The 14,956-nt window shown below is 43.7% G+C and overlaps 1 protein-coding gene across 4 annotated transcripts in view; it reads left to right on the top strand.

Moving 5' to 3' along the window:
* The window catches only part of lars2 (leucyl-tRNA synthetase 2, mitochondrial), a 34,157-nt gene extending 22,358 nt beyond the window's left edge, over window positions 1–11,799 (top strand). For all 4 annotated transcript variants that reach the window (XM_035164265.1, XM_035164266.1, XM_035164268.1 and 1 more), the window contains 9 exons: window positions 802–900; window positions 3,856–3,993; window positions 4,221–4,324; window positions 4,978–5,157; window positions 5,298–5,467; window positions 6,950–7,027; window positions 7,152–7,263; window positions 8,708–8,835; window positions 10,898–11,799. In XM_035164265.1, the coding sequence (XP_035020156.1) occupies window positions 802–900; window positions 3,856–3,993; window positions 4,221–4,324; window positions 4,978–5,157; window positions 5,298–5,467; window positions 6,950–7,027; window positions 7,152–7,263; window positions 8,708–8,835; window positions 10,898–11,077 (1,189 nt within the window). In that variant the 3' untranslated portion in view covers window positions 11,078–11,799. The remainder of the gene's footprint in view (window positions 1–801; window positions 901–3,855; window positions 3,994–4,220; window positions 4,325–4,977; window positions 5,158–5,297; window positions 5,468–6,949; window positions 7,028–7,151; window positions 7,264–8,707; window positions 8,836–10,897) is intronic.
* Window positions 11,800–14,956: the final 3,157 nt, after the last annotated feature.

Below are 14,956 nucleotides of genomic sequence, written 5' to 3'. Positions count from 1 at the left end.
TCTTACCTCATCATCACAGCCTTAATATAGACTCGTATATTGGTGGTCGAAGGGTTTTGCCTCTTTATCTTTGTGTGTCTTTATAAGAGAGTGTGTGCTTTAAAAAAGTGAGTGTGATGAAAATGTTTGCGAGACAAAGAGAAAATAGAGACGTCCCATAAGGTCCAGGAAACCGTACCTGTTCCGTTGCACACAGCTCCGAGCTGCATCTCTGTTTATCTTTCTGGGACACTGATTTTAACTCTGTCGAGACTCATTATAAAGTAAACGAGAGACGCTTTCAGAGAGGCGCTTTCATCGTTCCGCTAAGTGCTGTAAATCGGAGACAAATAAACACTTTACAAAAGCGCTCTCTCTCCTCCTGTCTCTTTGCGGACGTCCTCTCGTCGTCCTGTGAAAGTGATGTTGACAGATTCGCATCACGTACCACGAGTGCTGTTTGGCTTGGACAGCAAAGGGGGCGCGAGGTGGCATTTCCAACACAAACACATGATCATGTGTTCGGCCTGCCAGTTCGCTCCCTGTTAGCACAGCCTGTTAGTCGGGGCACAGGAACAGAGCTCCGGTGCCAAGCTGGCTTCAGCCCTGCTTCTCTACGGGGACGTGACCCACACAGCCAGATGGAGCCAGCTTTACACCCTCACACAAACACACATAAATCACATAATGTGCCATTTCTCAAAGCATACAAACAGTTATCATTCATTTGTTCGTTTTCTAATTTCACTCCCTAATATTGATTTGTGTTCCGCCGCCGCCGCCGCCAACTCCCCTTGTCTGTCTCTCTCTGTCTCCTGTCAGATGTAAGGGCCAGGCGAGGAGGGAGACCGACACCATGGACACGTTTGTGGACTCAGCCTGGTACTACTTTAGATACACAGACCCTCATAACACAGATAGGTAAGAACTTTGATGTTTTTTATTTACCTTTCTTCTTGCATCTTATTTCTCACACTGACAGATTTCAACACAGTTTGCACAGATCATATGTTCACTTTTTCTTTAAATAAAAATGAATACAAAAGATGAGATGGTTGTGGAAGAGTGGAAACCCTCCCACCCATTACAAACATGCATACAGTGCATTCAGACCCCTTATTCACATGTATTCTTATGTTGCAGTCTTATGCAAAATATTTTTAAATGATTTATTTTTGTTCATCAGTCGACCCTCAATATCCGAAAGTACCAAAAGCAAAATAGACTTATTAAAAAGCAATCTCACATTGACATAAGTATTGTGACCTTTGATTCAGTATTTAGTTGAAGCACCTTTGGCGGCGAGTTCAGCCTGGGTATGACGCAACCAGCTTTGCACACCTGGATTTGAGGATTTTCTGCAGATCCTCTCAGGCTCTGTTAGGTCACATAAGGACTTTCTGTTGGTGGACAGACATTTTCAGGTCTCTCCAGAGATGTTGCCCTGGCTTTGCCATTAAAGGACATTTAGAGTTGTCCCTAAGCTGCCCCTGGTTTTGTTTTGGCTGTGAGCTATAGGTCATTGTTATTTTAGAGGGAGAACCTTTGGCCCAGTCTGAGGTCTTAAGCGATCTGGAAAAGGTTTTTAAGAAGGATATCTCTGTACTTTGCTCTATTCAGCTTTCCCTCAACCCTGATCAATGTCCCTGCCCCTGCTGCTCCTCTACAGCGCGACATTGACCTGAGAACTGGGGCCAAACTGTTCAATCCTGGTTTTGTCAGACCAGTTGTTCCTCAGTTTAAGAGTTCTTCAGTGCATCCATGTGTCTTTCACTGAGGAGGGACTTCTGTCTGGCCATTCTGCCATAAATCCCGGATCTGGAGTTCAGCAGTGATGGTGGCCGTTCTGCAAGTTTCTCCCATATTCACACAGGATCTATGGAGCTCAGCCAGCGTGACCATCAGGATTTTTGTCACCCCCTTCTTCTCAAGGTGGTGACAGCTCTAAGATCTAGGATCAGTCCTGGTTGTTCCAAACTTCCACTAAGTCTGTCAGTGCAGCAGAAAACATTTGTAGCCTTCCCTAGATAGGCCTCTTTTATAATTCTGTATGTAAGGTATGCAGCCAGTTGACCTTTGACCTCATGACTTGGTTTTTGCTCTGATACGCATGTCAGTTGTCTCGTTCCAAGTCATGTCCTGTCCATTGAATTTACCACAAGACATGAGTCAAAGTGTAGAAACATCTCGAAGATGATACATTTCAAGTCGCAAGGCAAATAGTCTGAATACTTACTCTATGACATTGTGATATTTCAGTTGTCTGTTCAAAAACGGTGTTTATTGAGTTTTTGCTTTGTCATCATTGGCTGTTGAGTATCGATTGATATGGGAAAACATAATTTAGCAACATAACACCATGTGAAAAAGTGAATAGGTCTGAATAGTTTATGAATGCACTGAATGCTGCGTATGCACGCGCACACACACACATGTCTGAAAGTTGCATTCCTTGCCAACAGAGATTATGGAGCCGTGGCTTTCACCTGCTGGGATGGTGGCGACACCCTGAGCTTAACAAAGGAGATTAATTTCCCAGTGCCCTGACCTCGCTGTAAAGCTGCTTTACAAGCGGGGGAGGGGGGCTGCTCTGCCCATCACTTTCCTTAGCGGGACAGATTATGGCACAACAGAAAAAGCAATTACACTATTTGTGCATTTCGGTTGGCCTGCTGAGACGTGTGTGTGCACGGGGAAAGATGAAAATAGGAAGCAAGAGATGCTGAGAGTGGCGAGCGAGAGGAAGGAAATGGGAACTAGGTGTAATGTGGAAGTGTGTGTGTGTGTGTGTGTGTGTGATGTCAACAAACAGGCCAAATTATTTTCAGCCTTGTGAGTTCATAACTCTTTTTCCCGGTTCAATTATCCGGAGAAAGCATCAGGCAGAGAGGGAGGGCGAGAGGCGGAGAGGTGTGGAGCAGAGTAATGACTGGTAAGAAAGGTGAGACGCAGAGATAACTGTCTGTCCCAGAAAGCATCATTACTGCAGGTGGAATCCCTGCCTGTGCTGGACGCCACGCCACTCAGGAGAAACTCATCGCTGCCTCCATGTTGCAATCTGTGCCTAACTGTAAACACGAGCTGAACTTGAAACACACACACACACATGCTCACAGTATTTCAATATGTGTTTTTATTGTGTGAGTGTGAAGCCAGTGACATGGGGGGGGGGGGTCCTGTGAGCTTCATCCCTAGATGTATCAGATTCAGTCTGCCCCCTAGAGGACATCTGTGTGCATATCTAACAAAACGCATGACAACCACTGATGGTTGTGATATAAAAGAATTTCACGTTTTATTAAAAAAAACATTAATATTACAGGAACCAAAAGCATAAAAAATCTTTCTTTTGTCCTTATTTTCTTTGGTCCTTCTTCCTTCCTTCCATCCTACCTTCTTATCTTTCCCTCTTTCTTTCTTTCCTTCCTTCCTTCCTTCCTTCCTTCCTTCCATCCTACTTTCTTTTCTTTCCCTCTTTCTTTCCTTCCTTCTTTCTTTCCTTCCTTACTTTCTTTCTTCCATTCTGTCTTTCTTTGATCCTTATTATCCGCGGTTCGATCCCAGTCTTCCCCATTCCGTATGCTGAAGGGTCCTTGGCCAAGATAGTAAACCCCAAATGGCTCCTGATGGCTGTGCTGGTCTCACAGATTAAGTCCTGCACATAGATGCATTGTGTGAATGGCAATAAACTGCACTGTAAAGTGCTTTGAGTTGTCATCAAGACTAGAAAAGCACCATATTAATACTTGCTATTTCCTTCCTTCCTTCCTTCTGTCCTTCCACACACCCACTCCTTCCCTTCTTCCTTCACACTTTTAATGGAACTCGTAATTGCTCTTGGTAACAGCTGAGCGTGACCCTGCTTTTCCTCTCCAGGCCTTTTGACCGTCACCTCGCAGATCACTGGCTGCCTGTGGACGTGTACATCGGAGGGAAGGAGCACGCTGTCATGCACCTGTACTACGCTCGCTTCCTCTGTCACTTCTGCCAGGACCAGAGTCTTGTGGCCCACAGGTGGAGTACGCTGTTGTGCATCTACTCTCGCTGTGCACGGATGTTTCATGTTTGTGTGATGAATCCTATACCATTTGTTTAATTTAATAAAGGTTGCCTTGTAAGAACTGGCAAGAGACAACAGATGACAATTAGCCTATGCAGCTAACTCTGGCTCATTTGCAGTATTTGTCTGTTGATTAATGCGCACTGTCCCTACCAATTAATTAAACAGGTTTGTCTTTCAGGGAGCCTTTCCGGAAGCTGCTGGTCCAGGGTCTGATTAAGGGCCAGACTTTCAAACAGGCGGACAGCGGCCAGTACCTAAAGAGAGAGGAAATAGACTTCACAGGTAAACACTACCTGAGTCTGCCAGCTGTGACACATCTGTAACAGCTGGGAGCAGAGAGGGCTTCCTTCCACGAGGGCTCTGCCAGATAATGACAAATCATTCGCTCAGAAAATTCACGAGAGATAGAGTTAAAACGATAAGCAAGTCTTGACAACATTTTCATGTAATGGCAGCAGTATCTCACGTCATCCTTTGTGCTGGTGATCGCGATCCCTCTCTGTTCTCCGCTTTGTGGCTTTTCCTGAATGAATGACACATTAACCAGCCACTCTTGACAAAAGTCAAATCACAAGAAACCCTTTGAAGAATCCTATTAAAAGTTGCGTCATGGCCGAGGATTTGCTGCTTCTTTCTGTTGCTTGGCAACGAGATAAACACAAGATATTGCTGGCTCACAGAGTCAAAGGCAAGCCTCTTGATCCCAGAATTTCAGGCTCACATTGATTAGGCCTTTACATATTTTCTCTTTCTTCTGTGTTTTGTTAAATTTGATCAAACAAAAGCTTATTTGCAGGAATAGTTACGACAGATATTAATTAAAATAGGGTTACAATTGATTTTAGTGACCAAACACAGTGAAATTAAAACAAAAGAGTGAAAGAGTCCATTTTGTCCCCACTCTGTATATTGCTATCTCTGATCTCTGCCTCTAGACAAGGAGCCTGTGGCGTTGGGTGGTGGTCGTGTTGAGGTGACGTGGGAGAAGATGAGCAAGTCTAAAAACAACGGTCTGGACCCCCAAGAGGTGGTGCAGCAGTACGGCGTGGACACAGTTCGACTCTACATTCTGTACGCTGCGCCGCCTGAGCAGGACATCCTCTGGAATGTCAAGAGTGAGAGAAATTATTCTGACACCTGTTATCATCAAGCGTTTTAAAATTCTGATTCACAGACTTCTTACTTCGTATATGCCAGAAATTGCCTCTTCAAAAACACTGGTTGCAAAATATCTATCTCGTGTTCGCCACCTCAGCGGATGCCCTTCCTGGGGTCCTGAGATGGCAGTCCCGACTGTGGCAGCTGGTCACCAAGCTGAGAGTGGCTCGGCAGCTCGAAGGTGCCCCCAACCCCTCCCTGCTGAAGAAGAAGGAGCTGGCAGAGACCAAGAAGATCTGGGAGAACAAGAACTACGCTATTCAAGAGGTAACAACCCTATAGCCTCAGACTGGTTTCCATCTTGAATTAATGGCTGGAAATGTCCATTTGCGATATTGCAAACGACCCTGGCCAGTAGGGGTCACTAATAATCCACACTTCAATATCTTACCCTTTCACAGCAATTTTAGCAAACTGAATTATTTTTAACATAAATTACAAAGTTCAGGAGGATTTTGATGCACATTTTATAGACTGGCTTGTAGCAGACTCATAATAGGGGGAATGTTGCCTCTTTCATTCCCACTCAACTCCCCTAACATCTTTTTTCACAATTTAACTTTGGTGAGCAGGTACACCGAATATCTGAATGATTGAAACTACTGGAATCAGGTCCAGCAACTTCAAGAGAAATGACAAAGTACAGATCAATCATGAAAGTCATAAAAAACAGCATTATCTCTAATATTCAATGAGAAAACTTAAAATATCCAAGTCAGACACCTTCGCAGCAACAGGAAAATCTCTGGAGCATTCAGGTGAATGGTGGCGTCTGGGCAGGACATGACGGATACATCGACACCAGCGTTCGTTGGCCCTTATCACCAAAAGCTTTTCAATCTCGATGTCTCTCCAAGTTGACGTCTTCATCTTCCACGTGTATGGCTCCTCTTTTTTTTTCACCCCGAGATAGTTCTATTCTTTTTGTTTTGTTCAGTTTTGCGTCTGTCACTTGTTAGAAATCTCATTTCTTTTAGGGGTCTGGCAGGAAAAACTCTGAAAAAAGTCAGGCGCAACTGATATTTTCCTCTTCAAATACAGCCCTTTTATAATAATTTCAGGAGAATATCCAGAGTTCAGTGCAAGTCTGAAAGCAGCTATGCCTTTTATACTTACAACACTGCACTCGGTGGTGCATTTGGAAAGCATGGTGAGATACCAAGCTACTGTATTATAGCTCGACTTCAAAGTAAAATGTCACTCATCACACAGCCGAGCATTACACAGTCCTGAGCTCCAGCCAATGCTGAACACCCATCGTAACCTGAACCCCCCCCCAGTGAAGAGTAAGAGAAGAAGGGAATGGAAATTGATTTTAAATCCACTCCATCTCCTTTCACACTTTATAAATAGCCTCCTTTGGCTGCCAGGTTTGATTCCGTCTCTCCATCCCTTAGGACTAGTGCTTTTAAAGGGCCTCAGGCTGTTTGCCATAAGCCCCCAAAAGCCAAGGTTGTCTTTTGATCTGTCCATCAGAAAAGCCTCGGGGATCGACCTCCTTCTCCCTTAGGGCATCACCCTAATGGGTTTTTCTTCCCAGGAGGCTGAGCAGAGGAAGGCTGACATGGTTTGTGCTTTCAGCTGGTGCACACGGTGATAACAGGGAGGAGGCTGCTGTCATTGTTATCTAATAATACTTCCAAGGCAGACTCAAAGTTATTTCATAATATCTGTATGTCCTGTAAACACCTCAGACTATATCATTTTTATTTAATAAATCTCCTGTTGTTTATTGTCCTGCATGTTTAGGTGACGTCTCACTTCACTGAGGACTTCCTTTTCAACGCAGCCATTTCACGTCTGATGGGATTGACCAACACACTGAATGTGAGTGTGCCCTCCAATACAAATAGAAATAAAGAATCACTATTATCTTTTATTACATGCATTACAATTTGAAGATCACATTTTCCCACTGTATGTGTATGTGTGTGTGTTTGTGTGTTGTCAGAGTGCGACAGTCAGGGTGGTGCAGCACAGCGTGGAGTTTGAGGAGGGTCTGGCCTCGCTGGTGATGATGACGGCACCCATGGCCCCTCACCTGGCGTCTGAACTCTGGGCAGGTATGAGACCTGCAAACCATTAACACATGATACATCTTCCCCTCATGCACATGTTGTCTTCGTATGTACTCATTACTCTGAAATATGAAATATCTGCCTGACCCGAGATTAAATGCCCAAAGGTCATGTGGTCATTTGAAACACTTTTATTCTATCTATTGATTTTAGACTAAAGGCCTTTATGAATAATTTGCACGTTATCAATACTGCAGGGGACAGTGAGCTATAAGTAGAATAGCAACTTCCTCCTCTCTCCAGTTTTGAGGTTTATCAAATTAAACACAAGAAAACTCAAACTTCAAACTGTCAAACGGACTTCCTGAAACACGTCCTGAAGCAGCTATCGTACAGTTTAAGCTCCTTAACCAAGTTCCCTCTGTTGATTCCATCTTTCTTTTCCCACGGCATGAATTTTAAAATATTACATTGCGTCACGTGTAATCTGAATAGTCAAGCACTCTTGACTATTCAGCTTCAAAATATTTGTTATTATGTGCCGTTTATTTGCATCGCTGTTGATGAGGCCTTTAGAGTCTCTGTTTGATCACCTCTTTCACAAGGACACACGTCAGTGAAATGTGAGGTTATTTTTGAATGTGCGTAAGAGGAAGTTGCCTCAGATGAAGGTGTTGAAACAGGTGCTTATCTCACACCAGTGAACGGTCGGTGGTGATGTAATCAACAGTTAAGTCAGAGTTAAACTTGTCATTGAGACATTTCATATTTACCTCCTAAACAAACGAAACTAAAAGCTTGTGAACCAGTGTAGCGTATGGAAGCTGACCTCTGCACTGCGCTGGAGGACGTCCCCTCATTGTCAATAACACACCACTGAGAGAACAGGAGTTCCGTACAAACATATTGTCATATTGTCCAGAGTCAGGAAAGCATGACAGACCAGCGCTGGGAGGAGGAGGACTGTGTGTGTGAGTTAAATACGGGGCTTGTGTGCTCATATGTAGTTTTAAACCTGCCTTTTAAACAGGAAATACTAGCGAGGGTCGTGACCCCTGCAGCACTCAGTCAGACTGTACTTTTTCTAACCTGTCACTGGTTGTTTGTAATTTTACACACACACACAGGGCAGGATAGAGGAAGTTCACATCCTTCCCTTGTGCCTCCAGTGGGATGTACACTCGCTGGTTTCAGGGCAGGGGGGTGTGAGATAACTGGGTTGTTGTTTGACCCTTCTTCGAGATATTTTTTTCTCAACATAAAGGAAAGCCATCTGGGTAAAAAGCAACAGGAAAGTCATCCTTAAATACAAGTTTATTTTGTTCTTGTCCAGTTTCCATAAACCCTTATCCTCCCACTACTTAGCTAATAAAAGTATAATGGTTTTTTTCTCTGTCCTTCAGTATATGAAACCATCTCCCTTGTGTGTAATCTTATTGTGTTGTCAATAATGCCCGTGTGTTTTTTTTCCCCCCTGGATCTCCCCCAGGTCTTTGCCAGGTGGAAAACCCCCTCAGCCCCCTCCTGCAGCGGGGAGGAGACGTCCTGCAACAGTCCTGGCCCACTGTGGACCCTGAGTATCTGAAGGCCCCCGACTTTGTAGAGCTGTCTGTTCTGGTAGGAACACACACACACACACATACAACCACACACAAAGACCCAGATGCACTCTGGCAGTAAGCACATGGTATCTTCAGTCTTTTTTTCTTTCTGTTGTCTGGAGGTTTGAAGAAAAAAAGCTCTTATATTTCTTGATTCTTAACCTAAAGAATAAACGGTTTTCACTCACCGACAGCCCTTTGCTCATTTTTTATACATTCAGTAACTTTATTAACAGGCACACACACGTCTGCTCCTGCATTCGCTGGCGTTTTCACTCAAACTCTCTGCTCTTAGTTCCATGATTACATTCAAAGTCTGTAATTTTCAAGAGAACCTGTGATTAGCGTATGTGTGTGTATTTATATATGTGTGTGTGTGTGCGTGTATATATGTGTGTGTGTGTGTGTGTGTCAAGTAGCCGCCTTTAAGCTAAATACACAAGTGGATCAATAATTAAAAGACAGGAACAGAGACACTGTGTTATTCCTGACTCTCTCCCTCAGTTTGGCTCTGTATGTCCTCATCAGGGAAAAAAATGTGTGCGTGTGTTTGCATGAACACTCTTTTTTTATTTATTTTTTATATCCCAGTGGGGTCTCCAACCTAAATACACTTACCCTTTGGGACTGTTGTCACCATGGGCACAGAAATAGAAACATATTTTTCAGGGTTAAGATTCTTTTTAGGTTAGAATTACGTCTTAGTTAGGGTAAGGGTTAAAGTTGCATAATTAGATGTGATGGTTAAGGTAAGGGTAAGGGGTAAAGGAATACATTATATCGGTAAGTGTTCCCCCCCATAGGGTTAACAGGTTTCTGTGTGTGTGTGTGCTCGTGTGTGCACGCGCATGAGTGTGTGTATAAAGAGATTAGAGGGTTCCTTTAGAATAGCTGGGAAGAAAACAGTCAGATTAAAGCAGTTTGAGCTTTTATCTATTAAATGAGTCCATGTTCAGGGCAGTGTGAAGACTGACGTGTTTGTGTGTGTGTGTGTGTGTGTGCACGTTCATGCAGGTGTTTATGTGCATCCATGTGCCAGTATTAGCACGTGTGAGGCTTGGATCTGATTCAAGTGGATTTTCTGGGGCTTCCCATCACAGCTGGATATTCTCTCTGATTTTCTGTACGCCTTTGAAAGTGCTCTCACACACACACACACACACACACACACACACACACACACACACACACACACACACACACACACACACACACACACACACACACACACACACACACACACACACACACACACACACACACAGATTTATACAAAGACATTACAGCTGACTAACAGCACCTGTCTTCCACTGGTTGGATTCTCCCTCTGTAATCTGACAGAGAGACAAAACAGACAAGACCTACTTGAAAGAAAAGAAAACGTGTGTGTTTCTTTCTTTCTATTCCCATATTTACTTTGCCTGTGAGTAAAAATAAGCCTTGTTTACACATTTTCATTCCTCCACCCTCGTTCACTTCTGCATCCCATACACAAAAAAGTCCTTAATCCCATACACACCCTGTCCACTAACATACACACATGAACACACCATATTCATATATTTGAGCTGCCGGGGCTTGATGATAATGATGCTGGTTTTACTTCAGACTGAGCTCTCTGTTGTGGGCTCGGCCCTCGGCCCTGTGGAGGCAACCTCACTCCGTCTGTCCTCTAATCATGAGCTTGGGTTTGTCCCAGAAGGGAGGCCAAGGCTGAGCGGCCTCACCAGCACACACACACACACACACTCGCACACACACACACACGCACTTGCACACGCACACTCGCACACGCACACGCTATTAACTTTCAACCACTTCCAGAGACATGATCCCATTCACCGTGAGCACACATACACTTGCTTCTAAACACACCAGACTGAGTGCCCTTCCCATACCTACCACTAACTATGTGTAAATGTGGAACGAGAGGCGGAGTCTGTTATTTTGGGACTTTCGTGTCAGGAAGGGAGACTGTGGCTACAGCTCCACATGGCACAACCTTTTTTTCAGTTGGAGACTCAACAGTTTATGAACTTCTCCCATTTATTTACCTTCTTTTTAATTCTCGCCGTCAGATAAACAACAAGCCCTGCGGGACGGTGACGGTGCCGCTGCAGGTGTCCAAAGACACAGAGCGGGTGCAGCAGCTGATCCTGGAGAGCCATCTCGGTCGGGAGCTTCTTGGCGAGCGCAGCATCAAGAGAGTCATCCTCTCCCCCAGGACCGCCCTCGTCAACTTCCTCGTCGATGAGTGATGTTCACCACTGGTTTTGTGACTGGGACTAAGTTGTAGATTCCTGTCGATCAGTGATTCTGCACGAGGAGACAGACAGAAGAGGTGGACTTAATGAAGACTGTCAGAAAGGACGGAAGTCAGCTTATATTAAAGCAACACTGTGTAACCTTTTCTCTGCAACAGCGCCCTCTGCAGCCACAACACATCTGTTGGGCTCTGTGTTGGAGTATTCATGTGGAGAAAAACCATAACTGTGTAGTCCCACTCACTGAACTGAAACACAACTGAATGGTGGATATTACCCATGATCCCCGGCTTCCTGAATAACAAGAGCTGCCGCTGTAACAAATACAACAAACTCTGTTTACAATTCCTCATATTTTAAGTTTCCTTGCTGAATGTTGGTATAAAAGCTGTTTTTTATTGATCTAAAATTAAGCATTGCTCTTGAACTTGCTGGAACTGACCCTGGAAATTTAAGCTTCAACTATCAGACTGTTCCACACTTCTCACAGGAGATCGTACCTGCTCACCAAAGTTACATGGAGCAAGAACCTAAGTTCAGGTAGAGAAGTGGGAATGAAAGCGGCACCATTCTCCCTTTTCCAAGTCAGAGCACCATCAACGAAGCTGCTATTTTCCGGTTAAAAAGTCACTTGGTGTTGCTTTAATTGTCAAAACTGTTATGTAAATATGTCTAAATTTATATTTTCTTGGTTTCAATAAAAGACTCAAGCAGCAGGGTGTTTCTGCTATTTCTTCTTATTGACCTTTTATAAATTGCCAAGTGAGATTAAGTCAGTCTTGACAATCGCGATGAAAACCACCCATCACTTTAGGTTCCTGTCAACGTTCACAGTCCCCTGTACAAAAACGCAACTCTCTGCCTCACACCCAGAACCCCGACTTCACACCTCTGCGTCTGCCCTACGCCTTTCAGCCCCGAGGTCTCTGGCTGAGTCACGCACTCATGATCTGCCTTATCAGTGTTTGTCTCCACCTCTGTAGCGACAGGTCTCCTCTGAGCACCATACATGGGGCCACTGTTTGGCTCCTGTCGATCTGAAGGCCTGTGGGAGATACCTAAAGAGTTAAATGTGGTCAGAGAGGGATTTTCAGCTCACCACCACATCATGGTTATCCATTGCTGCTCTGCGTCTCTGTCTCAACACTGGACCGACGTGACTCAGCTGACAGCACTGCCCCGTCTAAATCCCATGAACCAGCGGCATTGAAATGCATCCGTGTGTACACCCACTGCTGTATCTCTTTACAGCCTGTGTGAATAAGCGCTTTTGTGTTATGTACAAGCGTTTGTCTTTCACGGCTCGTTGTGCCTACGTCTCCGGATCATGTACGAGTTTCAGTAGCGGCCTAATAAAAGTCATATCTGGTATCAGAGTGTGGATGAACAAGCATGAATGTGATCTCTTTGAAAACACGAGGCAGTTTTTTGCAAGGTCAGCTTATGTTTGAGGAAGTGCTTCTTATTTTCACAGCATTAGATAGTCAGCTTGTGACTGATAAAATCATGCTGTATGTTATCATGTGAGCAGTGGGAGATTTTATTTTATTTTATTATAACAGATGTGGACAGGAGGGAAAACAAGACATTCCTTACTGATCCCCCTCCGAGCCCTTTTTCCCATATTTCTACGCTCTATCTCTGACCATCAGGTGACAGGAAGTGGAATCAGGAGAGACAGAATAACAGGAAGAGAAACCAGGAATAAGAGAAGGGCAGCAGAGAGCCAAAGCTGTGTTGGTTATTCTCAGCATTTTCTGTGCAGATTCTGTGACATTTATCTCAGCCAGATTCTGTCACGGCACAAAGCATGAATCGGTCTTGTACTTGTGTCACCTCATCTTTGTGATCTTCACACATTCAGATTGTGTGATATAAGTTTTAGAAGTAGTTTTTAAACCCCTTGGGTCTTTTTCTCTCTTGTCACAACTGCCTTTTCACTTGGTTGGCCCACAATGAACAGGTCTGAACTAGAACTGGCCTGAACAATGAGCTCAGCAAAGTTGCAGTGTCACTGAAATGAGCAACGGCACAAACCCTGTTTTAGGAGGGTCAGACCTGCCAGGGGATTCTCCTCAGGCTGAACTTGAATAAATAGACATAAACGTCAGATATTTCTGAACAATGTTCCTTTGTAACTATTTTCCTCTAATTAATTTTGTCACTGTCGGCCCCTGAAGTCATTTAACACTTTTTCGTCCGCTCTGCAGTTTCCATGACGACTGGTAATATTGAATAGGCAACAGTATTCCACAGTGACTCATTTTCTCTTCAGACCACAGTCGGCCTTTCTTAACACATGAGATATACACTGACAATTGTCTTTGGGGGGAGTTTAAAAAAAAAAAGTCCCTCTGCTTCCTCTTGAGAAACTGCTGCATGGTGGAAAGAAGAGAGGGTGGAGTGCACAGTCACAGTCGCTCTCCACTGCACCAGTCCGGCCCCTGGATTGGTCCAGCATGTTCTCACAGGACGATGCAGTAATGCCTCAGCTCATTATCTTGGCGGGTGACCCCGAGGCTGGTAATACGGTCATCCGTGGATGTTTTTTGTGTGAGCTCACTGAACGAGCAGGTTTTCACGAGCACTTTTAATTGTGTTGAGGATAAACCTGAACTCTTGGCTCATACGTGACGGAACCACACATGCCAAAGTTATTCATTTAATGACTGTACCTCTCCATAGTACAGCATAAGTCATACGTTGTAGTTTTTACTGCATGTTAATGTGTATGAAAGTATCATATAAGTCTATATCTTCCATATGCTTTACTGGGATTTTTTTTCCATTCACTCAGAACAACTGTTGCACACAGGGGCTATCTCTGACTCAGTACTGCAGCTGAATCTCAGTAAAAGCCTTAAAAAGTAAAAGTTAAAATTGCTGCTCTATTTGAATTTGACTTAGTTTTGCTATTAAATATGCTTTTGTGAAAATGTTCCTATACATTATCTCACAGTAAATTAAATAGTATGACTCCTAATCAGTGCGGTGTTATTTTTATTGGGCCTTCTGATATAAGTACTGCTGGCTTGACTTGACTGCTTGTTTCCTATAGAGCACAATAAAAGGACAATAAGGTTTTGTATTCCTGAAAAACAATTTTCGATCTATTTGAGAAAAGTTATTGAATGTGATGTTTGATTTTGCAAAATCTGATATGGAGTATTTGAGCAATGGGAAATAAACCTTCTATTCCTCCTTAAATCACGCAATAAGGTCACAAAAGAACAAAAAATGTGACTGTGAAACCAGAGAAAAATCCCCTGCTGGTGTTGGGACATGTTTGAAACTTTGACCCTCAGATATTGCAAGAGGTGATTTCAAAACATGCGAGGACAGTAACGTTGAGGGCTACTGTCAGAATTTACAGTTTTAAATTTGAAGTCAATCCCTGAACTAAAAAGAGACTTATTATATGATACTTACTCAAACATTTAATCTATAATCTTTTTATTTCATTTTTTTACATCTGAATGTGCCAAATCAGCATGTATTACAATGTATCACAGTTAATGCTGCGCTGCTTTTTAGTAATACTCATCACTTTGCATGAGATCAGGGTCTCTGAGGCTTCTTCTATAATAATAACCCTGAACTGGTACTTGAAGGGAACGTTGTACTATATTGTCCGTCCCATATAAACTCTCTGTTTCAACTACAGCATCAGCAGCAGCCTGGAGCCCCCCCCCTCAGCATACTCTCCATATATTTTTTCCAGGGGCTGTCAGATAATATATATACATTCTCACACAGGCTTCATCCAGGACATAAATAAAATGTTTGCCAGGGAATGGATTAATGTTTTCATCCTCCTGTACCCAGACTGTGTGTCAGATATTCCAGTCAGGGTCAGGATACAATGTGGAGGGG

The sequence above is a fragment of the Hippoglossus stenolepis genome, chromosome 8, assembly GCF_022539355.2.
Source record: "Hippoglossus stenolepis isolate QCI-W04-F060 chromosome 8, HSTE1.2, whole genome shotgun sequence".
Taxonomy (NCBI): domain Eukaryota; kingdom Metazoa; phylum Chordata; class Actinopteri; order Pleuronectiformes; family Pleuronectidae; genus Hippoglossus; species Hippoglossus stenolepis.
The sequence above is the reverse complement of the archived record's forward strand: the minus strand, read 5'-3'. Positions and strand labels throughout refer to the sequence as shown.